The following is a 24,501-nucleotide window of genomic DNA, read 5'->3' on the forward strand; positions in this document are numbered from 1 at the left end:
TATAGGGGTTATGGCGAGGTTATACAAAGGGTTAGGACAACACAGCTATGACTACATTTTCATCGCAGATGTCGCCGTCCACTGGAGAATAGTTCACCGTCACAAAATAAATTCCCTTCAGGAGCTAAAACCCTCTCTGCACCTGACCAGGGTGCAGGAAAAAAAGTGAGGTTGACGGGTAGCGGGCTCGGCAAGTGAGGTGGCGGGCGCGGGCACCTAGTTCCGTGGAACAAACGGGAATTTCTACGGCGTACGGTTGATTTTTCTCCAGTGGACAGCGAAATCGACCGGCAACGTGGTTCAGAACCTGATAAGAGCCGTGGGCTCGCTCTCTCGCAGGGCGATGGGGAACCTGCAGCAAGCGCTCGTGTGTCTGGAGAAGCGGCTGGTGGCGGCGCACGAGGCTGGCGACGCGGGAGGCTGTGCCCAGGCCTACGGGGAGCTGGGCGCGCTGCACGCCACGCTGGCGCGCTGGGACGCGGCGCTGTCCTGCCTGCAGCGCCAGCTCAGCGCAGCGCGACAAGCGCAGGCAGGAACCCCGCCGCCGGCCACCGCGCCGCCCGCACAGAGAACCAACCACACCCGCACCCACATCACCACCACCGCTACTACCGGCACCATCGCCTTCACTGCCACCACCACAACCGTCGCCACTACTACACACTAAATCAAAGTACTCTCTCGACCAGACTGCCTCATCCAAACTGTGTTTAACCGCCACATTGCAGGTCACAGCAGCATTCACCCACTCATCCACTCACCCACTCGCTCACACTTACACTCACTCATCCACTCACCCACCCATCCACACTTACACTCACTCATCTACTCACCCACCCATCCACACTTACACTCACTCATCCACTCACTCATTCACTTACCTACCCGCTCACACTTACACTCACCCATCCACTCACCCACCCATCCACACTTACACTCACTCATCCACTCACTCATTCACTTACCTACCCGCTCACACTTACACTCACCCATCCACTCACCCACTCGCTCACACTTACACTCATTCATCCACTCACCCATCCACTCACTCATCCACTCACTCATCCACTCACACTTACTCACTCATCCACTCACTCATTCACTTACCTACCCACTTACACTCGCTCATCCACTCACCCACCCACTCACACTTACTCACTCACCACACTGCAAGTCACAATGCTTCTTCTGCTTCTCCCCTCCCACTGCTCGACTGCTCAATACAAGAAGAGTAGAAACTCTTTACTACTCCTTTAATGGTGCTCTTTGTTGCTGCCCATTTCAAACACGCGTTTGTCCTCGGAGGAATTGAATTGGCGACAAAATAACGATGTCACGCTTAGTGACACCATCAATAGCAGAGGCACGTACATGCTGTGTGATGTCATCACATTGACTGAGAAGGCTTACCCATTGTCGCTGGGTTTTATCGGAAAGTTTCTGAAAACCCTTTCACCAATGTGGCTGGTTTTCTTTCGGGCAAGTCCCTAACACCAACACAACTCTACACTAAAATTAAAGTTATTTGGGTTCATCTTTATGAGAGGTATCGTGAACCCGTTGTTACGGACAGAGGGCCACAGTGAACGCATCGAGGGCTTCGGCTGGAGATGTGGTCTTCACCGGCCCCCCCCCCCCCCTCCTCGTTTGCGTTAGGACGCGGCCATGGAGCTGGAGGCGAGCTCGGCGCTGGGCTCGGTGTGCCGCCGCATGGGCGACCACACGGCCTCCCTGTCGCACCACGAGCGCGAGCTGGCGCTGGCGGAGCGCGCCGGCGACCCGCGGGCGCGGGCTCGGGCGCACGGCAACCTGGGCCTGACGTGCGAGGCGCTGGGCGACGCGCGGAGGGCCGTGGGCCACCACGAGCGCCAGCTGAGCACGGCGGCGCAGGCGCACGACGGGGGCGCCGACAGGGCGCAGGCCTACCTGGGGCTGGGCCGCACGCACCACGCTCTGCGGCAACACGCGCAGGCCGTCAGCTACCTGAAGGAAGGTGAGCGCCGCCAGACGTCACGACGCGCTCGCGGTTGTCGTGCCGGCGTGCCTCCGCTGCGTCTCGCCGCTTCCCGCGTCTACGCGCGGCGATGCTGTGAAGCTGTGAATAGACGAGGGGCAGGTGTGGGTGTGTCTGGGTGTGTGTAGTTAGGGGGGTGTACTTATGGATTTGTGTGTGTATGTAGTGGAGATGTGTGTGGGTAGGAAGGGGTGCATGTTGGCACGGGTAAAATTTTAAGTGGATGTACAGTTGGGAAGGTGTGTGTTTTGTGTGCAGTTGAGAATATGAACGTGTGTGTAGATGGGAGAGTGTGTGGTCGTGCGTGCGTGTGCAAGTGACTGAGCGGAGAATGTGAAACCAACGGGGATTTCGCACAGGACTGAAGCTGGTGGAGCAGCTGTCGCGGCGCGAGGAGGAGGCCCGGATCCGGCACTGCCTGGGGCTGGCGCTGTGGGCCGGGGGAAACCTGGAGGAGGCACAACACCAGGTGAGTGTCACACTCACCACACGTACTCATCACAGCCGCAACCACAAACCGCAACTACAAACCGCATGCACCATTCCATCCCATTGACCCAAATACCGTACCTGCATACCCCTCCACCCACCGCGCCCTCGCCACCGCACCTACCGCCCGCACGGCACGTGCCCCCCACAGCTGTACGCGGCGTGCACGCTGCTCGAGGAGCTGTGCCGGGGCGCATCGTTTCCGAGCGGCGGCGGCGACACGCAGCTCTCGCTGTCCCAGCTGCATGCGTCCAGCTGCCAGGCGCTGCAGCGCGTGCTCGTCACACTCGGTGAGGACCACGTGGACCCCCCCCCCCTCCCCAACCTACCTCGTTCAAGAGGCTCCGAGAATTCTCTCGCAGGCGCTGTCCATTTTGTGAGCCGAGCCACGTTCCGTGCCGAGCCCCGCGTCTGCGGTTCTGCGCCTCGGATTCAAGAATGTTGTGTGCCGCGCGTTCAACATCGCACGTGATGCACGCGGCGTGACAAGTCGTGTTTTTGTGCCGTGGGTGTTGCGCTCTACCACCGTGCGCAGTCGAGTGCAGTGTGCGCCGTTGCGTTGCGCCGTGCGTTTTTCTGCCGTGCGCGTTGTGCCGAATCTCACGGCCGCTCTGCGTCGTGCGTCGCCCAGGCCGTCCCGGGGAGGCGCTGGTGGCGGCCGAGCGAGCGCGGTCGCTCGCAGAGCGCCAGGGACAGGGGTCGGGGGGACCCCGCTCGGCAGCCCCCTCGTCCGCTTCCCCCGGGACCCCTAGGTCCCCCGGGACCCCCGAGCGGGGCGAGCGGCCCGGGTCGCCGGTGCCACCGCCGCCCTCCCTGGAGCGGCTGCTGGAGGCCGTGGGGACGCAGCGCGGCCTCGTGCTCTACTTCTCCATCGCCGCCGGCTTCCTCTACAGCTGGCTGCTCGCACCCAACGAAGGTGAGGAGCCTCGCTGCTGCTGCTGCTGCTGCAGCTTATCAGTGCTCACCAGTCCTCACCATACCTCATCGGTCTTCACCAGTCCTCACCACTAGACCTCGGGTCAATTACAGCAGCAAAATTGCATTTCATACCAATTGTAATTGACCCCGGGACTATTGACCATTCCTCACCGCACATTACCGTGACTTAACCGGCCAGTCTGTCACGTTCGACACGGTGCCGCTGCGAATTCCCTCCGAGGGGAAAGCGCGGCACCGAAGCGTGATGCTGGCGTTTGTAATCGAGCCGTGCGGCGCGTGGAGCGCGAAGCGTTGGCGGTGTCTCGTTAGGGAGCGGTGCTCGGCTCCGGGTGCTCTGCCCCGCACCCTCCCTCCTCAAACCCTCGCTCCCCCACCCTCCCAAATCTCTAGCAGCTGTGGGAGCGATTACACGTTTGTCTTCTAGACTTTAGCCGCGGAGGCCTGCGCAGGTGCCGAAGCGAAACACGCACGTCGCTGGCTTTGGGTGTATAACGGCGCCCGCCGCCGCCACCTCCCCGTCTGTTTGCGTTTCGCAGGCGTGCGGAGGTTCCACGCCAGCCGGCTCGTGAAGGAGGCGGAGGGGGAGGCCCTGGGTCCGGCCGATGCCGGCGGCCTCCAGAGCCAGTGCGGCGTCGCACTGGAGGGTCACGTGACTGCCGCGCGAGTCGCGCTCGGAGCGGAGGCGGGGGCGGCCAGGTGCGGGGAGAGCACGCGTGGAGAACGCCACGCACGGCACACGCACGCCGCACACGCGCGCGCACACAGACACCGCACACACCACATACAAGCTGAACACACTCGTAGGAGGAGCTCCGTGGTTTCTCGCATTCGGGGTGGGGGTGGCGGGAGATGCCGGCAGGACGGTTGTGCGCAGGTGTTTGGCGTTAGCCGTGAAGCGTTCCGCTCGCTGCGGGGGCCACGACGCCACCCGAGCCTCCCTGTATGATGGGCGTGCGCGTGTGCGAGAGTGCGAGAGCGTTTGCGTGTGTTTGTGAGAGCGTCCTTGTGTCTTTATGGGGTGTGTGTGTGTGTGTATGATTGTTTGTGTTTGTTATGTGTGCATCTTTATATGCTTCTGCACGTGTGCGCTGGTGGCGAGTGGTGGTACAGCGGTTAGCGACCCGGGCTCAATTACCCACCCACGGCTAATGATATGCATCTGAAATGGTCCTGGGCCTCCCCAAGATCGACACTGGAGAGACAAAGGTAGCTTTGTTTTGCTTAACAGTACTTGCCACAACGCTCTGCAAAAGGCTACACGGGGCATCTGTGTCCGTGTGTGTGTGCGTGGCGAAGCAGGTCTGGGGGTGACAGCGAGAGTGCAAGCGAGGTCGGGGACACCCCAGACGAGGAGTCGGGCCCCCCACGGTCTCTCGCGCAGGACTCCACCCTCAGCAGGTGGTTGTCACCCCCCCCCCCTCCCCCCCCGGTGCGGTGTTTTTAACACGCAGGCTCGCGTGGTGACAGCGTGTCCTCCAGGTCATCGCCACTGATGCCACCACCCATCGCCATTGCTTCCGTCCTTCACCACCACCACGTGGCTCTCCGTCTTAACCTTGTTAAGGACCCCCCTTCCAGTCTCATCACCACCTTCGCCTGCCTGAAGGTCTTCCCCTTGGTCAGGGACCTCTGAGGGCCATTTCATTGGGGTGCCGTGGTGGCGAGATGTGAACTCCCTCGCCTGGTATGCAGGAGCTCATGGGTTTTATCCTGACCTTAACGCCTATATATTGTAGTTTGCGTGTTCTCCCCGTGGTTGCGTGGATTTTTCTCGGTCTTCTGCTTTTTCCCTCCACATTTAGAATCAACAAGCATTTAGAGTATTTGTCTGCTATAAATTTACAGGCGATAAGCCACTTCGTTGCCCGGGCAGCCTCTTCTCCTCCATCCCCCATATGCGCCCCACCCCTCACCAACCGGCCGTGATGTCCTCCCATGAGTCCGAACCAACCAGCGTCCGCACGCGACTCTACAGCCGCCACCCGCATGCGCGCGAGACCTGCCGCTTGCGCGCACGGTCGCCGAGACCGTCGGCAACGTTCGCCCTGACCTTCGCCCCGACCCCCGACCCTTCGCAGGCGGGGCCGGGTCGGCACGAGGGCGAGCGCTGCAAGCAGGAGCCTGAGCCCCCGAACTTCGGCCACGCCGCCCTCCAGTCCCCCCGGGCCGCCCTCGCCCCCCGACGCTTCCGCCGGCCCCAGCAGCCCCGCGCTGAGCCCCCCGAGCGGCACGAGGAGCCGCTCGGTCGGGCGGGCGGCAACGGCGGCAGGGAGCAAGCGTGGCGACAAGGACCCGCTGGGGTTCCTCTACGACCTTCTCGTCGCCCCCATGGAAGGGGTGAGCAGGGGGGCGGCCGCGCCAATCTCGATAACGAACCTCAAAATTGTACCGATCACTCGACCGATCACATGACGCGAAAATAGTTGTAATAAAACAAGCACCTCCGTTTCCACATGTGTGCCGGTGGACGGGAGGTGACGGGCGGCGCTTGCCGCGTCCCGTGCGCGGCCTGCGCCCACGTGATTGCGGGTCGCCCTGGCTAAGGTGGCCCTCCCCGACCCCGCGTGCGTCAGATGCTGGGCACGGAGGAGCCCCGGGAGCTCGTGCTGGTGCTGGACGCGGAGCTGTTCCTGGTGCCGTTTGCGCTCCTCCGTTCGGACGCGTGCGCCGAGTTCCTGTGCGAGCGCTTCAGCCTGCGCGCCGTGCCCTCGCTCGGAGCCCTCACCCACCGCCCCCAGGTGCGCCACCACCGCCACCACCACGCTAGTGGCAGCGCTATCCCTGCGTGACCCTATCCCTTATTGCATCCAGCAGCAGTAACTGTAACGCAGTCCGAACCCTAACCGTTATCCTTATCCTCGACTTAAACAAAACAGATGTGACCCTGCGTTAGCAGCGGTGCACTGGGTATAAAGAAGAGCCCTTAGCCCGAGCATCGTCTGCCACGTCGTTTCCCTTTGAGGGCAGCGCGATTGACGAGTTGAGTTTCTCTAACCGTCTGCGTTTTCCGCTACGTGACCAGGGCTCCGCCGCAGCGTCGGTCTCGGCGCTGGTCGTTGGCGACCCGTGGCTGCCGAGCTCGGCGCGCGCTCGCTGGCGCTGGCCGCCGCTGCCGTCGGCGCGGGACCAGGCCTCGGTCGTAGCGCACGCGGCCGGGTGCCGGCCCCTCGTGGGCCACGCCGCCACCAAGTCCGCCGTGCTGGACGCGGCGTGCGCCGCGGAGTGCCTGCACTTCTGCACGCACGTCTCCTGGAAGCTCTCCGCGCTGGTGCTCGGCCCCCGGGCATGCCAAGAGTCCGGTGCCACCGCCGTCGCCGGTCCCGACGGAGGCCAGAGGAGCGGCGCCCGCGCGGCCGGCGCCGGGAACGCGTCGGGAGCCGCGGCAGGAGCCAGCGGACCGGACTCGGCCGAGGGAGAAGCGGGCAACGTTGACGGTGCTCACGAGGCCCCCGTGCCGGGCACCGTCTACGGGGGGGGGTCCCTGGATGAGCTGGCGCCGGACGCCCTCCCCGCCGGGGAGTTCCTCCTCACTGCCAGCGAGGTGGCGTCGCTGCGTTTGCCGGCGCGGCTCGTGGTGCTCGGCTGGCCGCGCGAGTGCTGCGCTCCGCTGGTTCCCGGCGGCTTCGTGGGCCTGGCCAAGGCTTTCCTGGCGGCCGGGTGCCGGTGTGTGCTGGCCAGCCTGTGGCCCACGCCGGCCGCGGCTGCCCGAGTCCTGATGCAGGCCTTCTACTCTGCGCTCATGGAGGGCGTGCGGGCGAGCGTGGCGCTGAAGGACGCCATGCGGGCCGTGCAGGCACACGCGCAGTTCTCGCACCCGTCCAACTGGGCCGGTGAGCTCCCTCCTCTGCCTGCTCCACCCGCCGCGAGTCACGCTAGCGCCGCGTGGGGTTCAGGGATGGACGTGCTGGTGACTCGCGACCAGAACGTCGGTCACATGGGGGCCCCAATGGCAGTTCCGGTCATGTGTCAGCTGGTGGATGCAAACTCTGGTCATCCTCAGAGCAGCGGCTTTTAGCTAACCGTCGAACAAAGACGGTCAGTGCATCGCGCGCTTTCAGATGCGCTTCTGCGGCCGTCTGGAATGCTCTTCCTTCCTTTCTTACAAACTCCTGTTTGTGTTTAGTTTGGTTTCCTTCCCCCGCACCTCTGATTAGCATGGTCAACTATGTGCGGTGCGAAAGACGTTTAACTTACATGTACAAGGAGGTGTGTTGGTTGTGGTGGTGAAAATTTATTTGGTTTTATCGTATTTACCGTTGCGTCACCTCCTCCATCCCTCCCTGTGCCCCATCCCACGGAGCAGGGTTTGTCCTCATCGGTCGGGACGTGCGCCTCAACTCCCCGTCGGCGCTGGTGAGGAGGGCGCTGCTGCAGATCTTACAGTGGCCGGACCGCGCGCGCGACGCCCTGCGGGTCCTGCTGCATCTGGTGGGAGCAGCTGCCTGCACCACCACTCCACTCTCCCAACACACTCGCAAAGACAACGATCCCCCACCTATCCTGAACAGACCATTGGACGGGCGCCACCGTCCGGCATCGTGGCGCTGCCGCAGTGCCGCGTGCCGTAATTGGGGCGTTTCTCTCCGTGCCCGCCGGCGCAGGTGGAGAAGTCCTTGCAGAGGATACAGCGCGGCCAGGCCAACTCGATGTACACGTCGCAGCAGAGCGTGGAGAACAAGGTGCACGGTGTGGCTGGCTGGCAGGGCCTGCTCACCGCCATCGGCTTCCGCCTCGAGCCGCCGGCCAACGGCCTCCCCGCGGCCGTCTTCTTCCCGCTGGCCGACCCCGCGCACCGCCTGCAGCACTGCAGTACCACCATGCAGGCGCTGCTCGGTACGGGAGAGCGCCTGGGGTTGGGTGGGGTGGCGGGGGGGGGGGGGCGGCCGCTGAGGGCAGGATGGCGCAGGAAGTGAGGGGGCAGAGGATGGACAAGGAGGAGCCCAGAGGGACCGCGAGGGATGGGCAGGGGGAGCGTTCGGTAGATACGGGCTGAGTGGGCTCAAGATGGATTGGGTGGGAGGGTCTGTGAGGGAATGGATGGGAGAGCTCAAGTGGAATTGGCTGATGGGAGGGATCAGCAGGCATCAGGCTAGGCTAGGACGGACCGTGCAGCAGTGCACGCGTGTGACGAGGTCTCCTGCTCCCTCCTCACCCCGCAGGTCTCCCTCACCCCGCGTTCTACGCCCTCTCCAAGCTCATCCGGACGGAGGAGGTGGGGGAGCAGCTGGTGCAGCTGGTGAGTGACCGCGGGCCTCGCCGACGACAGGCCCACGTCGGGCGTCGCGGCCTCGATGTTCCCGCTCGGCTCCGGACGCCGCACGGTGAAACGGAGCGGGAGAGTGTAGACAAGGGTGGTACAAGCAGCGCTGCTGACGGCGCTAAACGGCTGCACGGCTTTTGTTCAAGGGCGGCTCGACCAGCAGAGACCAGCGGCAGCAACAAGTACAGAGAGAGAAAGAGCGTGGCGCTCAAATGCAATTAGGGGTTTTGTCATTCGGCATGATGTCTGACGGAATAGTTCGGTTCAGTTCCCGCGGTACGTCCTGAGAAAGACGCGCAGTGGCTTAGAAGAGAGTTCTTGAGAGTACAGAGATGATGCCAAGATGGATCCTGGATAGAATATGCTAAAGAAGGTCAGGGCAGTGAGACATTGTAGAGGGAGACGGAGGGTGAGGAAGAGGAGTGGGACTTGTGGCTGAAGGAAAAGGGGGGGGGAGGTGGTGGTGGGCTGGGCTGTCACGACCCCGTCTCCGTCCCTGGTCCGGATTCCACCCCTCGCCATGGCCGAGCGATGCGGCCCAAGCTGCGACCACGAGCTGCGTCCGCCGATCCTGAAACCCGCTGCGCTGTCTTGTGTCGTCCCCTCGGTCCCGTCACACCCTCCCCCGCACCTACCACCACCACCACCCCCTCCACTACCCTCACGCTGTCAAGGCGGCTGTAGCTATCGTTGCACTGGTGAGTCTGTTGTCTCTCCCCAGCATACCCGTGTAGATGAGCCCCTCCCACCGCCGCCCCGGCTTAGCCCTCCCAGACCTCCCCCCACACCCTCGGAGACCTCGACCCGCGCGTAAACGAGGGGGTGCGGTCCTCTCGCGTAGATCTCGGCGACCCTGCGGTAAAACGCAGACGCCGGCGATGGGTCTGGAGGGGCTGCCCCACGAGTCCTCCCCACCCTCCCGCTCCCCGTTCGCCTCCCGGCTCTAACAGAGGTTGTGACCCAGCCCTCTTGCCCGGGACGTCCCATGTGGTAACCGGGGCCGCATGCAGCAGCGTGGGCCCACACTTCGTTCACCTGCATACCTGTGCGCTGTGCACCTGGACGGCGTGTCACCTCTGCACATGCTGGTTACCCGTGGCCGTGTCACCGCTTCACCTTCGTAACTAACACCGTTGCGTCTCCCTGCATGCCGCTTGCTTAGATGGGCTATCAGTAGCGTTAGAACGCGTTCGCTAGCGGGCTCTGTCGGAGGTGCGGGCGCTGACCCCGCCGTTACCGGTGCCGCGGTCTGCGCCAGCTCTTCGGTCGTGTGGCGACGAAGGTTGCCGTAGCGCCGGCCCTGGGTGGGGCCCGGAACCGGCTCGGAACGTGGCACCCTGCCAGAGAAGCGCCCGTTAAACTTGAGGCAATGTTTGGGAGGTGCCGAACGGTTGAGGACGGAACAAACGAAGTGTTGGGCCCTCCCGTGAGGCCGCAGCCGAGACGTGCTCCGCTTGTCCCCTCGCAGATTCGGCACACGCTCAAGCAGCTCTCGGACGGAGCAGAGCAGGACGGCGGCGGTGGAGACGGCACCGGCAAGACAGGGGGTGGCGCCGACACTCCGGCGGGGGGCACGGCGGCTCAACCCGCCAGGGTCGCCGTGAAGCTGTGGCAGACGCCGGGGTGCCACGAGCTGCTCGCTGCACTCGGTACGGCAACACCGGTCACGTGGCAGGGTGCCGTGATCGTGCATGCTGTGTGGGTCACTGGGTGTGTGGGTCACTGGATGTGTGGGGTCACTGTGGGTGTGTGTGTGGGTCACTATGAGCTATGTGGGTTACCTTGGGCAAGTGAATGACTTGCCTTATTGTTGTTAAGCATTGGGAATTCTACACCAAGCGTTAATTAATTATTTAATAAAAACCAAGAGACGTGACAACATTCGCCAAGACTGACAGTGGTAAACAGCTTGGGCACCCTTCCAATGGGACACCAAAGGGTTATGGCAGTTATTCTGAGGTTGGGGGGGAGCAGAGGAGGGAGTGTCGCTTGTGTGAACGCTGCTCTCATGTGCACACGCTTGCTGTATGTATGTTGAACTTCTTTTGCACCGTATGTCGCCAACTGTGCTAATCGGAGGTGTGTGGGTCACTGTGGGGCCCGAGTAGGCTTCGACCTGTGCGAGGTCGGCAAGGAGGAGGTGCTGCTGAGGACGAGTGGCCAGGCATCACGCCGGTGTCTGCAGTTCTCGCTGCACTCGCTGCTCGCCTTGTTTGGTGAGCGACCGCGCCCGCTCACTCGCCCGCTCACTCACTCGCCCGCTCACGCACCCGCCCGTTCGCCCGCTCACTCACCCGCTCACCCGTGTCTGACACGCGCCGATTGTCGGTGCGGAATTCTAAACAATTATAGCTGAGAGTGTGGATAGCAGGCAATTGAAGGGACCTCAGGAGTCGTTCTGTGGTGTTCTCTAACACAGGAGGATGTCACACTGCTTTTTGCCAGAGTTCCCAATGGAAATATTTTCATCTCATCACAACATAGATTGGGAAAGAGTTATGAAAAAAAATAACAATCCCCCCTTTACTCTGCAGACTGCTCGGAGGCAGCCAAGCACTCGAACCTGGAGGGCGCCAGCTCTTTGGAGAGTCTCGTGTCGTCAGAACAGACGGGCATGGGGCCCCTGTCACTGCGAGGGTGCGATCCGGACGACCCGGGCCCCCCATACGGCTACGGCCACATGCTGCCGGCCTCCGACACCATCTCCGTCTACAGCCTGAGCTCCATTGCCTCGGCCCCCAGCTGCTCCTCCTTCTGCGGGGACGACGCGGGCGGCAGCGGCCGGGCGCTGCCACCGCGCTCGCTGTTTGGCCACGGCAGGCCCAAGTCGCTGTGCTCGCACCCGCTGCTGTCCCCGAGGCTGTCCCACGGGCGCGCGTTCGCGGACGCGTCGGCCAACGGCGAGCAGGACTGCGACGCCTTCTCGGAGATGAGCAGCGAGATGCTGGACTCGCTGCCCGGCAGCCCCGGCTCGCCACTCTCCCCCGCGTCGTACGTGCCCGGCACGGGCTCGCTGCAGCGTGGCAGCTGCAGGCGCGAGCACGGCTTCGCCAGCGCGCCCATGTCGCCCCGGAACGGCTTCGCGCCCAGCGCCAACTCCCCATTCCGCCGCGTGCAGGGGGCCGCCCTTGGGGGTACTCTAGGGGGTACTCTGGGGGGCGGCCGCCGGAAGCTGTCGGTGGGAAACTCGTTGGACGCGGGGGATTCGGACGCGTCCGGCACGGAGATGAGCGGCGCCGGTTCGGGCTCCCGTGAGCCCAGGCAGCAGCAGCAGCAACACAAGCGGATGAACCCTGGCGAGCTGGCGCAGAAGATCCTGGCCGAGACGCAGACGCACATGGTGGCTGTGGGGCGGCTGCAGAGGAGTGCCGCAAGCCTCCCGGGCCCCACCAGCCCCCGCAGCAAGAGCCTGTCGGCGCCCCGGGGCCCCTCGAGCATCGTGACGTCGGAGACGAGCGCCTTCTCCAAGCTGGGCGGCTCCGCCACCTTGCGGAACCTGTCGTCGGGCGCCTCCCTGCCGAGGAGTCCCGCCAAACCGAAGCCCCCCGAGCGCGTGTCGTCGCTGCAGAAAATCAACAGCCTGACGCAGCTCAATAAGAACCTGTCGTCCATGTTCGCTCATTTCCACGGCACGGCTGAAAGGAATCCGCCAGTTCCCACGCGGGGGGCCGGCGGACCGGCGGGGACCGACGGGCGCCTGGCCGAGTTGCACCGGATGAAACTGAAGTATCCGAGCTCCCCGTACAGCGCCCACATCTCCAACTCGCCCAAAAACGTGTCGCCCGGCGCGGGCTCAGGGGCGCGGCCCTCGCCCTGCAGCTCCGACGCGACGCCGTCGCCGTCCCACTCGGCGCCGGGCTCGCTGTGCGTGAGCCCCGCCAAGGCCGTGCCGCCGCCGCTCGGCCTCGTGGACAACAAGGTGCAGGCCGTGCACAACCTCAAGACGTTCCACTCGAGCTCGTGGCCCTGCCAGCAGCCGGGCCCCTGCCCGCCCGGTGTCGACGCGAAGGCGCGGAGACTGGCCGCGGGAGCCGCCCGGCACGCCGGGCCCACGGGAGCCGAGGAGCCCCCCGCGTCCCCGCCGCACGACGCGCCCCGCCGCATCCCCAACTCCAAGAGCGACACGCAGCTCCTCGCGGGACTCGCGGCGCGGGGCGCTCCGCCCTCCGGCCCCGAGGAGGTCGGGGGCACCCCCGCGGATACCAAAAAGTGCTCGCTGAAACCCCCTCTGGTGGGACGGTCGGGCCCCTTCAAGACGCTCACGGGCTCGGGTATGCCGTTCCGGCGTGGACAGAACGCGCTGCCGGGGAAGCGGTTCTTCCCCGCGTCCAAATGCTGAGGCGGCGCGGAGGAGGAGGCCACGGTTTGGTGGAGGTGTCGGGCCCTCGTGCCGCACGGGGTCTCTCCACGTGAGGAGCTTGGTAACGGGACGGACGGCGCATTGCTCCGCTGTTCACTTCCACGGTGCTGCGCTGCCAGCAGAGGGGAGGGCCGCGGTTTCATGCCTCTTGGCGTCGTCGCTGAGCGATGCGTGGCTTGTTTATGCCAAAATGAACTCTGCTGTCAACATGTCTGAACGGTCATGGTTTTTAAAAGGCCCTAAATACTTCGTTGTGTCTAGGAGACTCCCCTGAGGTTGGTACACATCCTGTTATGGTAGTATATACATCCTCATAGGCACAATTATGCCCCCACCCGTGGGCATCTGCGTTTCCATACACAGTCCTTGGGTGCAGACCAGAAACCACTTACAGTGCCAAAACTTTAATGGTGCAGATCTTAACAAAAAAAAATATTACATGATGACCTTTTCAAATGACGCGGTTGTCAAATTATAATTTGGTTTTATTGGCCATTAAATTAAATTGGTGCCATTAAAGTTGTGCCACTTCACGTGGCACGGACCGACGTCTTCTCTTCCCCATGGATTAATGGCAGCACCAGAAGCAATCCGCGCTACAATTTTATAAAAGTGAATTACCAATAACAATGTGCCGAAATTATGCCTGCCATCGTAGACGGGACGTCATGCCAGCACAATCATCGTCCCTCGTCCCCCGTCCCCCATTCGGAGTGAGAATAACGATCGGTCGCACCGAGGGCTCCGCACCAGCGCGCCGTGTCTGAGTGGTGGCGCCAGCTCGGGTCCAGTTGGCGCGACGTGGCGGACCCTTCGGCTCCACTCCGCGCTCCTCCTCCCCCTCTTCTCTTTGTATTTATGAATTTCAAGCGGACTCCGCTGGCGCGCCTCAATCAGTATTTAATTTGTTTACGTGTACTATACGTCTTTTATATATATAAAATAATGTACACACGATGCGCCGTCTGGAGAGAGCTTTTGTCGATGGTCACCGCGGCATCAAAGACGCGGGGAGCAACTCGTGCGCTCGGCGGCGAAGCAACGAACATCGGCAGCACTCCGAACGTAGACGACGTCCCGGCGGCACCTGCCGTGTGTTTGCACGGCATATGACTCCAGTGAATTGCAAGCGATGTGGATTTCTTGCTGTTCGTTTCCCAGTTACACTCGCTGGCCTACTCTGCAGTCAACAGCGATGACATAATCAACATTAACACTCTTTTTCCACATTGTCACAACCCGCAGTGTTTAGCAGACTCTCGCTTCTGGTGTCGACAGCCCTCGTCACGCGCGGCTCACCCCCCACCCCTCCTCCTTCCCCGTCTTGATACACACTCGGGCAGCTGCTAGATTAGTAGCCCCATGAGTCACTCATCTCGCATGAACTCGGCGAGTGGCCCAGACATCAACGCAATTAGCCAAGCGCGTGGGGCTGCACACGATCAAACTATTACACGATTTATTTTACCAGTTGAAACCCACTTCGCTATATCGCTCTTTTTTCAAAAGCGACCTGGCCACAAATGATAGCTCAATGAAGTGGGCATTTATTTCAGCCAAATACCCTCAACGCATTTTTCTAAATGTGGAGGAAAAAACCGGAGGACCCGGAGAAAAATCCACACGATCACCGGGAGAGTAACACGCAAACTGCAAATATAGAGCAGCAGCAGGCGTCAGGGTCCAGATCGAACCCATTGCTGCATACCAGGCGAGGGAGTTAACATCTCGCAACACGAAACCTTCACCAACTGCCCCGTACCTCTGCTCTTAGGCCTTCTCTTACCCCCTTGATCACCAGACTCGTGGAGACCGCTCCAGTGTCTGTTTCGGTTATGGGCTCCAACCTCATTCTGCACACATCCCAGCCAGTGCAACCGTTTTTGCATTTTTATATCGACGACAGACTTAGGTTTAGTGTGTTGACGCCGCCTCGATGGACGTACCACGCTCGGGAAGCGTGCTTTGTGTGTTCATAGTCTAGTTCAAGTAGATCTAAACGGGTCCTCGAAGTCAAAAAGTGCTTTTATGTTCAGAACTTGAACGTCTTCCCCATGGCAAATCTCACGCCGTACGGGTCATTGAACCACTTCACGCTGGGCAGTGCGGGTGGTGTCTGTCTATATAATTCCGAGTTTCCGTCCGTCTGTCACGCTCTGGGATAGATGCATGAAACAACAAATCCCTTGCCGAGAACGACGATACGAGGGGAGACACATGGGGTACTGTAAACAACACGTGGGATTTTGCTGCGCTGCCCCCGGCTGGCCCACCACAAGTCATAAATAATACAAGCTGCAAGCAGAACTACATGCACTTATTATTAACGTAATCGAAAGTGATTATATCGTACTCTGGTTCTTTCGGTAAAGTCACGTAGGTAGAAAAATAACATCACGACGTTTCGATCGCAACACGTCTTCAGTATGGATCCCTGCAGTCACGAAAGCTGCAAATCAAGATTGATGATTTTTTTTCATTCAGACGCTGTCTTCCCGACAGACCTGTTCTTCACCTGAGGACGGCTGCTTGCGTTGTGGCCGAAACGTCGTGAGAATTATTTTATTATGTTTTATTTTTATTATTTTATTAATTCCCTTCTACGTGACTTTACCGAAAGAACCAAGAAGAAGATTGATATCGAATTGTCCCGATGCATAGACTCGCTCCACCATGCGAATTTCCACCACTGGTTCAAAGCTGCAAACAGGACATGAGCGCCGCCTCGACGCTCCACTGAGCGGGGGCATCACTGAAGACTCCTTGACTGCTGTGGCGCACTGGCCCCGGCCACAAGAACGTGGACATTGCGTGACAGGTAAACAACCACGTGTTGCACCGACCGCTAAAAGCCGCGCCCACTTCCGCCGGTCTCGCGCCACTTCCGGCGGCTGTGCTGGAGGGGGGCGGGGCGAGATCAACACCCGCACCGTCCCATTGGCCGGGCTCACTGCCCACGTGGTCCCACGTCTCCACCAACCGCCGCTCGCCCCGTGGCCCCGCCCACACTCGTCCCACAATCGTTCGCGCGCGGGGGGGCGTAACCTGGAGGCTGCGTCACTTCCGGCGTGACGTCACGGGCCGGCTCGCCATGGTGCTCGTCAAGGAATTGTGAGTCCCGCTCAATGGCGGCGAGGAGGAGGTGGAGGGAGGTGGAGGTGGTGGTGGTGGATAGACCTGGGGGCCGACGAGGGGACCCCGGCACCTACCCCCTTTGAGGGACAGGGGTCCCTTCCACGACCCGTGGGTTTCCCCACCCCCTCTCACCCCCTCTCACCCCGTCCGGTCTCCCGCTGTCTCCCCACGCGTCTCCCCTCAGCTCCATCTGCCCCCTCGCTCCCCGGCAGCCGCCTTCGTCTCTCCCCGTCAGGTCCCCGCGGGGTCTATCGGGGCCATTATGGATTCGGTCCCCGCGGTCCCCGCGGTGCCTCTGCAGAGTCTCCCGTCTCGGCTCCCCGCAGTCCCCTTAGCCGCTCTCCTCCCCAAGGCCCCCCCCCCCCTGCCCCCCCCCCCCCCCCCCGAGGTTGACCCTCACCCCGCTGCCTCCCCGAGTTCCCTCGGCTCCCTCCCGCACGCCCGCACCACTGCACCACACTGAAGCGGTGTCCGTCCCACCGCTCCCTCTAACTTCTCGCCTCCTCTGCCTCCTCCCCCCCGTAGCCGGGTGCTGCTGCCATGCTCCGTGGAGGAGGTAAGTTCGCCGCGGGTTCCTCCGCGTGTCTGACAGCTGCTGGACGGGTTCCGCGGCTTCTCACGGGGGGGAGGGGGGGGGGGTGACAGGTCCCTTATCGGTGTTCGATCGGGAACGAACGATCCCTGGGGGGCCTGCGAGGTAGGGTGTCGAGGTTTCAGAGAGGGGCCGCCGCACCACCGACTGCGCTGTCGCTCAGTGGCATAAAATAAAATGTTTCGCTCCGGATGACCGCTGCAAAGTATGATCTGTGTTTTGATTTAGTGTGCTGATCTTAAGTGTGCATTTAAAATGTTGATACTCCGACTGATGCTCCTGCTGTTGTGGAGTGACTCATGCAGCCAGCTATGGCTGCAGGGTTTGGTGGTGGTACATGTTGTTTATGTCGTTTATTGTGAAAATTCCGTCACAGTTCCTATGATCACTGTTACATTTTACGGCTTTATTTTGGTGATTTCGAAAAGTTTTTTGGTTTGGCCATGTTTGTTGTAGTACGGAGTTAGACTGATGGCCTTAATCTCAGTTGTCTTGTGGCTGCTGTTGTTTGACTTGCATCCCACTGGGATTTTTGCACAGTGTTGGTGTACGGTGCTTTTTCTGCAATTTTTTGCTGTCTTTTCTTGGATTTCTGTTTCCACATAGTCACTTTAAGATGTTTTCTTGTTCTTGTTTTTGTTGCGGTTGCACCTGATTCAAGAGCCGATTGGCTCACAGGGCTATACCAAATAAATGCAACTGAAACTAAAAAACTGAAGCTGTTGGTCCCAGAGTCGGAGTGGCTCTGAGCACTGCCGGGGATTGCACGCCAGTGCTCGAGGCAGCACAGCCGGGTCACTGCCCTCGCCTCGGGGTGCAGCCGTAGCGTGCGGTGTGCGGATACGAGACGGCCACACGGACTCAACGCCTATTTAACGCGAAGCAGACCCGCGGTGTGCGAGAGTTTTGCTCGGGGCAGGGAGTAGCAAAATGCGTCTGGCGGCGAGTCTCTTCATTCACAGACAAGCACGTGACCATGTCCCTTTCAGAAGGCCTCGCCCCTGAATGTGACCTGACCCCTGCTGCCCTTTCGCGTGACTCCCCCCCCCTGCCCTTTCGCGTGACCCCAGTACCAAGTGGGGCAGCTCTTCTCGGTGGCGGAGGCGAGCAAGAACGAGACGGGCGGGGGCGAAGGCATCGAGGTGCTGCGCAACGAGCCCTACGAGAAGGAGGGCGGCGAGAAGGGGCAGTACACGCACAAGATCTACCACGTGCACAGGTGCGCCGCGACCCCTCCACCGCGGGGCATCCGGGGGGGCGTGGGGGGCAATCGCCCCCCCCTCCCCACGCCCTTTGAGACCGGGAAATTTTGATATTTTTTCCGATCGAAGTTGTTTTTATTTATACAATGGATTATTTTCTAGAAAACAAGGTGAAGATCGAATATCACCACAGAAAATGCATGGAGTGTGTGTGTTTATATTAATGTCGCGCGAAGGTGGGCAGCGTCGACTGTTTATAATTACAGCTTACAGGGGAGCATGTTTCTGCACTGCTGTCTGCTGCCCACCACGTCGCCCCCCACCCACCCATCCTGTAACAACACCCTGTGTGTGTGTGCATGGCGGTACACCATGGGGAGCGGTGGTGTAGTGGTTAGCGCTACGCTGCGCTACAAACCAGGCGACCCGAGTTCGATTCCTGCTCACGGCCAACACCAGTGACGATTATCCGAACTGGTCCTGGGCCTCTCCTGGGTCGACTCAGCCTCAAATGAGTACCTGGTGCGGTGTGTTGACATCGCCACTGACCACCGACCCCCTCGTGTGCTGTGCCGGCCTTCATAGGTGCTCGCTAACAGCACTTGCCCCCCAACAGTCTGTTCAGGCTGTAGGGGGGATATTTCCCTTTTTTTGGTCGTTCACCATCCAAGCACTATCCAGGCTGCAACCTGCTTAGCTTCTAAGATATGATGAGATTGGGCGCGTCCAAGGTAAATTGTTCATTAGGCACGGTGCTGTAATAATGGCACAATTGAAACATTCCGTGAGATTTCCAATCTAAATCGGTGTAAACTACGAGGATTTTTGACTCTGGATGTTCCATTGTACTCTGTAGATCCCACCACAAACAGCCAATCGCATCTCAGTAAAGCCCAGTAATCGTGCTTGCTGATGTTCCTTTACATTCCTGGCGAAGGTCCTGATGTTGGGTGTGTGTGTGCCCGTGTGTGTGCGTTTGGTGGCCTGCAGTAAGGTTCCCAATTTCGTGAGGATATTTGCCCCCGAGGGGTCCCTCGTGTTTCACGAGAAGGCGTGGAACGCGTACCCCTATTGTCGAACCAGTGAGTTCCCCTGCACCATTCTCTCTTCATCACATCGCCACGCACCACACGTACACCATCTTCACGTCATCATCACGTCACGCATCACACCATCGTTAGATTCACTTTCACACATTCTCCATCGACGCTTCGCACATCGCATTACAAGTCATATCACACATTCACCATTATCACATCATCATCACACATTGCATCACCACAGCACATTACGCATCATCATCACATCGCACATTGTGAAATTTGATATTGGTCACGAGGTCCCAAATATAATGCTTCTCTCTTTATTCTCTTCCCCACTTTGATCAATATAACGTCCCAAGTTGTGACGGTAAGAGAAAATTCCACTCAACATATCACGCTTCACTTAACCAAATCCATTTCCTATACGCCACATTTTTTTCCCATCTGACTGCACGTTCGTGACATTGCCTGCGTGCGTTTTCACAGAACGAGTACATGAAGGATGACTTCTTTGTGAAAATCGAGACCTGGCACAAACCTGACATGGGGACGCAGGAGAACGTGAGTGTTTTGGTTCCCGGTTTGCAGTCACTGCCGTTACAGGCCTGCTCGCCGGTCGCACCGCTGCTGCACGCTGCCTGTAGACGTGGCTCGCCAGCGTGCTTTCGGTTTGGCAACGTGCGTGCGTTCGATGGGGCGAATGTTTGCTAAAATCGAGCCGTTTGCTCGTTTACAAACACTTTTTGTCTCGTACAAGTCATCCGGAGAGATACGGTGGTTTCTAGCCCCCACGTTTGCTAGGCTACGCTAGGTCTGGCATTGTTTCCCCCTTGCTTCTCCACCAGCGCCAAAGCAAACAAGGGGCACCTGGTGTGGCATCCTCTCTGGGTGGGTCTCGTCTGTGGGTTGAGTATTTACGTAATAATGCACTTGGCCCTGTGGCAAGAGCCAAAGTCACAATGCCTGGGAGTGGATCTCCGCGTTTAGGTGGATTAAAACAAATATTTTGTGCATGGAGTTGGTGATTGCGTCGACAGGTTCCTTATTTGGGGAGCGTTTTGGAAAAAAACTTGATAATCCACATGATCCACATTGGCCAGACAGTGGTAGGGCTTTGTTGAGAGCAGGCAGATCAAGTGAATGGAATTATTAAGTTCATTATGCGACCATCTGTTGGGGGCAGAATGGGATGGAGGGACGGGTAATACAAATAACTCACATTGGCCAAAGAAGCCAGCGTGGGTTTATACTCTGTGTGTGCATGTGTTGTCACGACATTTCCAGGACACTTCTGAGTCTCGCACAATGTCGAGTCGCAGACTACTTGTAATCACGTATTTTTACTTGACTCATGATGTCGTTAGTGACAACGCAGGCCGGTGTAAAGCACAATAGCGCAGTGTTGGCTTCCCGGTTCGTTTTGTTCGGCGCACAGAGTTGGCTGGCAGTGATTGAGTGTTCACGCTGAGCTTGGTGAGCGAGCCAGCGGACCCCTTCTGGAATAGCCCCACGGTGAATATCCGAAACGCTGCGGGCAAGCGACCGGAGCGGGCGACGGCATCACCGTGTGCGCCGCTGTCGGGAACCGGTGACCGCGGATCGGCGCGTAAACGTGCGCGCGTACCCTCTCGTGTGTGCACCCGGCCTGGTGCGTCCAGGTGCACGGGCTGGACGAACCGACCTGGAAGCAGGTGGAGGTGATGCACATCGACATCGGCGACCGGAACCAGGTGCTGTCCTCGGTGAGTCCGGCACAGCCCTCCCACCTCCAACACCAACATCAGCCAGCCATGGTCAATCCACCTCCAACATCAACATCAGCCAGCCATGGTCAATCCACCGCTGAGTGCAGGGCACACCCCAAGCCATCTGGTTATTGCTAGAGGCATATATTGACCATTAAATGTGCGCTCTCTGCTTCACGGCAGACGTTAAACTTCCCCCAACTTCATTCGAACAGAGTGGGCCATTGTGTGCCAGCGTCATTGTTTATCGTTGTCAAGTAAGAAAATTACTTAAATTACTGAAATGGGTTCACACACAGCAACATCGCCCCCGACTATGAAACTACTGCAGACTGCGTCTGTGAATCGCCGCACTTTTCTGTGCGATCATCGCTCCGTGCTATGAGAATGATCGCACCAATTCCAAATGTCAGCAATCCATCTAACAGCTTCACTCAAGCTGATTCCATCGCTCCATCTCTGCGGTGAACGTAATCTCCGGAGTGACCGCTCCTTTGTTTTGCAGTGCATATGCCAGTTGTGAGGAATGTAAGCGCACCTTCTCTTGCAAATTGTTCGGTATCTTGCATGAACGTCGTCTACGATGAAGCCGTGTGTGGTAGCGTCAAGAGTGAAAAGTCCACCACTTGAAGATTTTTACAAACCACCTACAGTGGGTCTGGGTGTCTTTTTGTCTGCTTGAGTGAATCATATTTATTTTGTCTAGCGCTGTGTGCATGTGACATTGTGCGTGTGTGCGCTGTTCAGGATTACAAGACAGAGGAGGACCCTGCATTGTTCAAGTCCACAAAGACCAGCAGAGGACCTCTGGGTCCCAACTGGAAGGTGCGACATTCTTGCTCGGAACGCGTGCTCGTTGTAGCTCCTTGTTTATTCCCTTTCAAGTTAAATGTTTAGTCTTGTTAAGAGTTTACGCTTAGCGTGACGCCAGTTGCCGAGCACAGAACCAAAACGCCAATTGGCCAGCGACAAAACGGTACTCGTGAAGGTGTAAGAGATAAGATTGTATGTGTATCTTCTTGGATTTAGAAAGGTTATAAGGATTGCTGAAAGAGAGACGATAATGGGAGGGAATTCCAGAGTGGAGTAGTGCAAGGGAAGAAGCACAGAGAGAAATGTTGTGTCCTACAGTGTGGTGGTGGTGGTGGTTGGACACAGTACAGGTGAGATGAAGCGGTTAGTCTGGTAGACCGAGCCCTCAACACGCTTGGCATCATCGTCGAGTGTCGTTCGTGGCAATGCACGGTAGTAGCAATCGAAGAGTGGCGAGGAGGTGGCCGACTGCCGGTGAGCGACGATGCAGCGCGCTTGCGCTCACCGTCCCCGTCGGCGGTATGTCTGCGTGCTTCTGGATGCCAGGCGGAGCTGGAGAACCGCGAGGACTGCCCGCACATGTGCGCCTACAAGCTGGTCACGGTCAAGTTCAAGTGGTGGGGGCTGCAGACTAAGATGGAGAGCTTCATCCAGAAGGTGCGTCTGCCCTTGCCACCAGTCTGCACCGTTAAAGGCAAATGCGCCAAAAAAAACCTTGTAGGTATGTGCCCAGTCCATCATCCTTCCAGGGTCGATAAAATATATACCACTTGTGGGGAAATCAAGCGGTTTCCCTATGGATGCACTCGCCCCCGCCATAGGAATGTAGAATGTCCACAACTGTGTTCGAGACTGTAAACAAAACATGAGCACCACATCAATACTCAATTGAGCAGGAAATCACTTTGACTGTTTTATGCACCCAAGCTTTGTATTAGGTACCATTTGCGAGCACAGCCCTGTTGTTAATCCACTGCTAGATGAGGGCCTTCCACACTGTGTTAGGGTTGGTGAAGGTGGGGAGCATCTAAATACAGTACAACAATTTGTTTTGCTGCACTGCTCTTTGTCAAGGGAGATGTGCTGGAGTCGTGGATCTTGGGGCTTGAGCCATGTGTACGAAGAAAAACAAAGATCCCCCGGTATAGCGAGCACTCGTACACACGTGCGTGCATGTCCACTCAAGCTGCGTCGCTCTTTCCCTGCACCCTGACCCCGCAGCAAGAGCGGCGCATCTTCACCAACTTCCACCGGCAGCTCTTTTGCTGGATCGACCGCTGGGTTGGCCTCACCATGGAGGACATTCGGCGCATGGAGGAGGAAACCAAGCGGGAGCTGGACGAGGTGAGTGGGGCTGTGAGGGCACGGAGTCACGAGGTCGCGGTTACCAAGAGCCAAGACTGAAAATGCTTTCTCGGCAAAGGTGGCGGAGCCGGACAGGAAATGGCCACAGGGTCAGGCTGCAGTCTTGGCGAACGCCGCGTGCGTGCGTTTACGGCGGAGGGAATTCACTTGCCGCCTCGCGTGATGGGCTGGCCGTTATCTTTTAAAGCCAGCAAGTTGGATTCAGATCTTCGGCTTTGAGTTAAAGCTGCCGCTCTATTTGTACCTGGAAAACAGAGGTCTGGCGGCAGCGAACGTTTGACCGCTTGTGCGTTGACGCATGCTGACATGAATTTGCTTGTACGTGTGTACAGTTACGCGAGAAGGGGAACGTGCGTGGCACCACGGCGGCTGCGGACGAGTAGGCCGTGCCGGCGCCGCCCTCAAGCCGCTGCTGGCATCGCTGACCCCGACCCCAGCCGCTCGGCCTGCACGCCAGCAGCGCTTCCCGAGTCAGCGTTTTACTCCGTTTCATTTCTCTCACAAGTCTCGCTGTCGACCCGCACTTACGGACCAATTGTCAAAAGTGACATCATGTCGAGTGATATTTTTTTTACATGTAGCCTTGTTGAGTTGTGCGTGGTCGGTCATTAGATATCTAAAACGTGGCCGGACAGTCACGTTTGTAAAGTGCTTACAGTAGCATTTGTTGTTTTCCAGTCCTTACTCGATGCAGTTTTATAAGTTATTCCTACATGGGAACGTTGCCAACCGGCAGCAGATGTCATGAGTGCAGCCAGGAAACCTGCAGAAACCACCACATTCTCGAGCAGCTTGGGGGGGCGGGGGAGGGGCCAGACTGTGGTGCTGGGGTTTAATCTCTGCACTGGGCACACCTCCCCATTGCCACGGTAATATGCGCTGTGGTGGATCCCACCAGACGCAAGGACACAGCCCATTTGGCAATCGGGGCCTGGCCAGGTGCCCCCTGCTGCCTTGGCGATGGATCACGTGCAATGTACCTTGAACGTGGGTGGGTTGAGGTGCACCTCTGTGGACAGCTTGGTGTAACCCCGGGGGGAGGGGCTCCGGTTATTGCAGTGTTGTGTTCATCGTCGCTCTGCGTGTGTAGACGCGCACGCTCCTCTTCTGTTGGTGGTTGGGCTTAAGTTTTTTTTACGCAAGCTCTGGCGAGGGTGCTTTTCCGAGGCCGTGCCAGGCTTGGGTTCTGCTCGGGGTGGGGACGGGGGGGGGGGGCTGCTCTCACGTGGCGAATCATTGTGAATTTTTAATCATTTTATTATCTGGTATCGAGAGAGAGACTACACATGCTTCGTGTACAACGGGCATAGAGCGCTTGTAATTAAACTGCAGATGTGAACCTCTGTGGTGGCCGTACGCCGGTGCAGCAGTCTCCTGTCAGACGTATTGTGCAGTGAACGCGTAGCCGGTTTAGATCCTCTGTGTGACTACTGGTGCATTTTAACCCCGTGCGCTAAACAACGCAATTTTATAATTCGTATTAAAACCGTATCCCTTGTCTCCTACTGTGGTTTAATTGCTTCTTAATCTAGAAAATAAACGCA

General features: G+C 59.0%; 2 protein-coding genes across 4 annotated transcripts in view; both read left to right on the top strand.

The window, feature by feature from the left end:
• The window catches only part of TTC28 (tetratricopeptide repeat domain 28), a 36,579-nt gene extending 22,560 nt beyond the window's left edge, over positions 1–14,019 (top strand). For 2 of the 3 annotated variants that reach the window (XM_078857397.1, XM_078857400.1), the window contains 16 exons: positions 340–529; positions 1,657–1,993; positions 2,374–2,483; positions 2,655–2,793; positions 3,135–3,419; positions 3,979–4,138; positions 4,739–4,840; positions 5,521–5,779; positions 6,016–6,180; positions 6,465–7,272; positions 7,746–7,870; positions 8,044–8,275; positions 8,602–8,678; positions 10,171–10,351; positions 10,811–10,918; positions 11,237–14,019. In XM_078857397.1, the coding sequence (XP_078713523.1) occupies positions 340–529; positions 1,657–1,993; positions 2,374–2,483; positions 2,655–2,793; positions 3,135–3,419; positions 3,979–4,138; positions 4,739–4,840; positions 5,521–5,779; positions 6,016–6,180; positions 6,465–7,272; positions 7,746–7,870; positions 8,044–8,275; positions 8,602–8,678; positions 10,171–10,351; positions 10,811–10,918; positions 11,237–13,041 (5,083 nt within the window). In that variant the 3' untranslated portion in view covers positions 13,042–14,019. The remainder of the gene's footprint in view (positions 1–339; positions 530–1,656; positions 1,994–2,373; positions 2,484–2,654; positions 2,794–3,134; positions 3,420–3,978; positions 4,139–4,738; positions 4,841–5,520; positions 5,780–6,015; positions 6,181–6,464; positions 7,273–7,745; positions 7,871–8,043; positions 8,276–8,601; positions 8,679–10,170; positions 10,352–10,810; positions 10,919–11,236) is intronic. The other variant, XM_078857399.1, reaches the window with a different exon arrangement.
• A 2,078-nt stretch (positions 14,020–16,097) lies between these two features.
• LOC144932985 (phosphatidylinositol transfer protein beta isoform-like) lies at positions 16,098–24,457 on the top strand. The gene is made up of 11 exons (XM_078857395.1): positions 16,098–16,173; positions 16,723–16,753; positions 17,860–18,008; positions 18,982–19,073; positions 19,394–19,401; positions 19,521–19,595; positions 20,693–20,776; positions 21,527–21,604; positions 22,139–22,249; positions 22,814–22,936; positions 23,290–24,457. Exons 1-11 carry the CDS (start codon positions 16,154–16,156, stop codon positions 23,338–23,340), a joined length of 822 nt encoding a protein of 273 aa, XP_078713521.1. The 5' UTR covers positions 16,098–16,153; the 3' UTR covers positions 23,341–24,457.
• Positions 24,458–24,501: the final 44 nt, after the last annotated feature.

The sequence above is a fragment of the Lampetra fluviatilis genome, chromosome 6, assembly GCF_964198595.1.
Source record: "Lampetra fluviatilis chromosome 6, kcLamFluv1.1, whole genome shotgun sequence".
Taxonomy (NCBI): domain Eukaryota; kingdom Metazoa; phylum Chordata; class Hyperoartia; order Petromyzontiformes; family Petromyzontidae; genus Lampetra; species Lampetra fluviatilis.

Excerpts from the sequence above, each read along its gene's own strand:
- LOC144932985 (XM_078857395.1), top strand. The coding sequence starts at position 16,154 with ATGGTGCTCGTCAAGGAATT. Across the intron at positions 18,009-18,981 it reads AAGATCTACCACGTGCACAG|TAAGGTTCCCAATTTCGTGA; the intron begins GTGCGCCGCGAC and ends GGTGGCCTGCAG. Across the intron at positions 19,596-20,692 it reads ACATGGGGACGCAGGAGAAC|GTGCACGGGCTGGACGAACC; the intron begins GTGAGTGTTTTG and ends TGGTGCGTCCAG.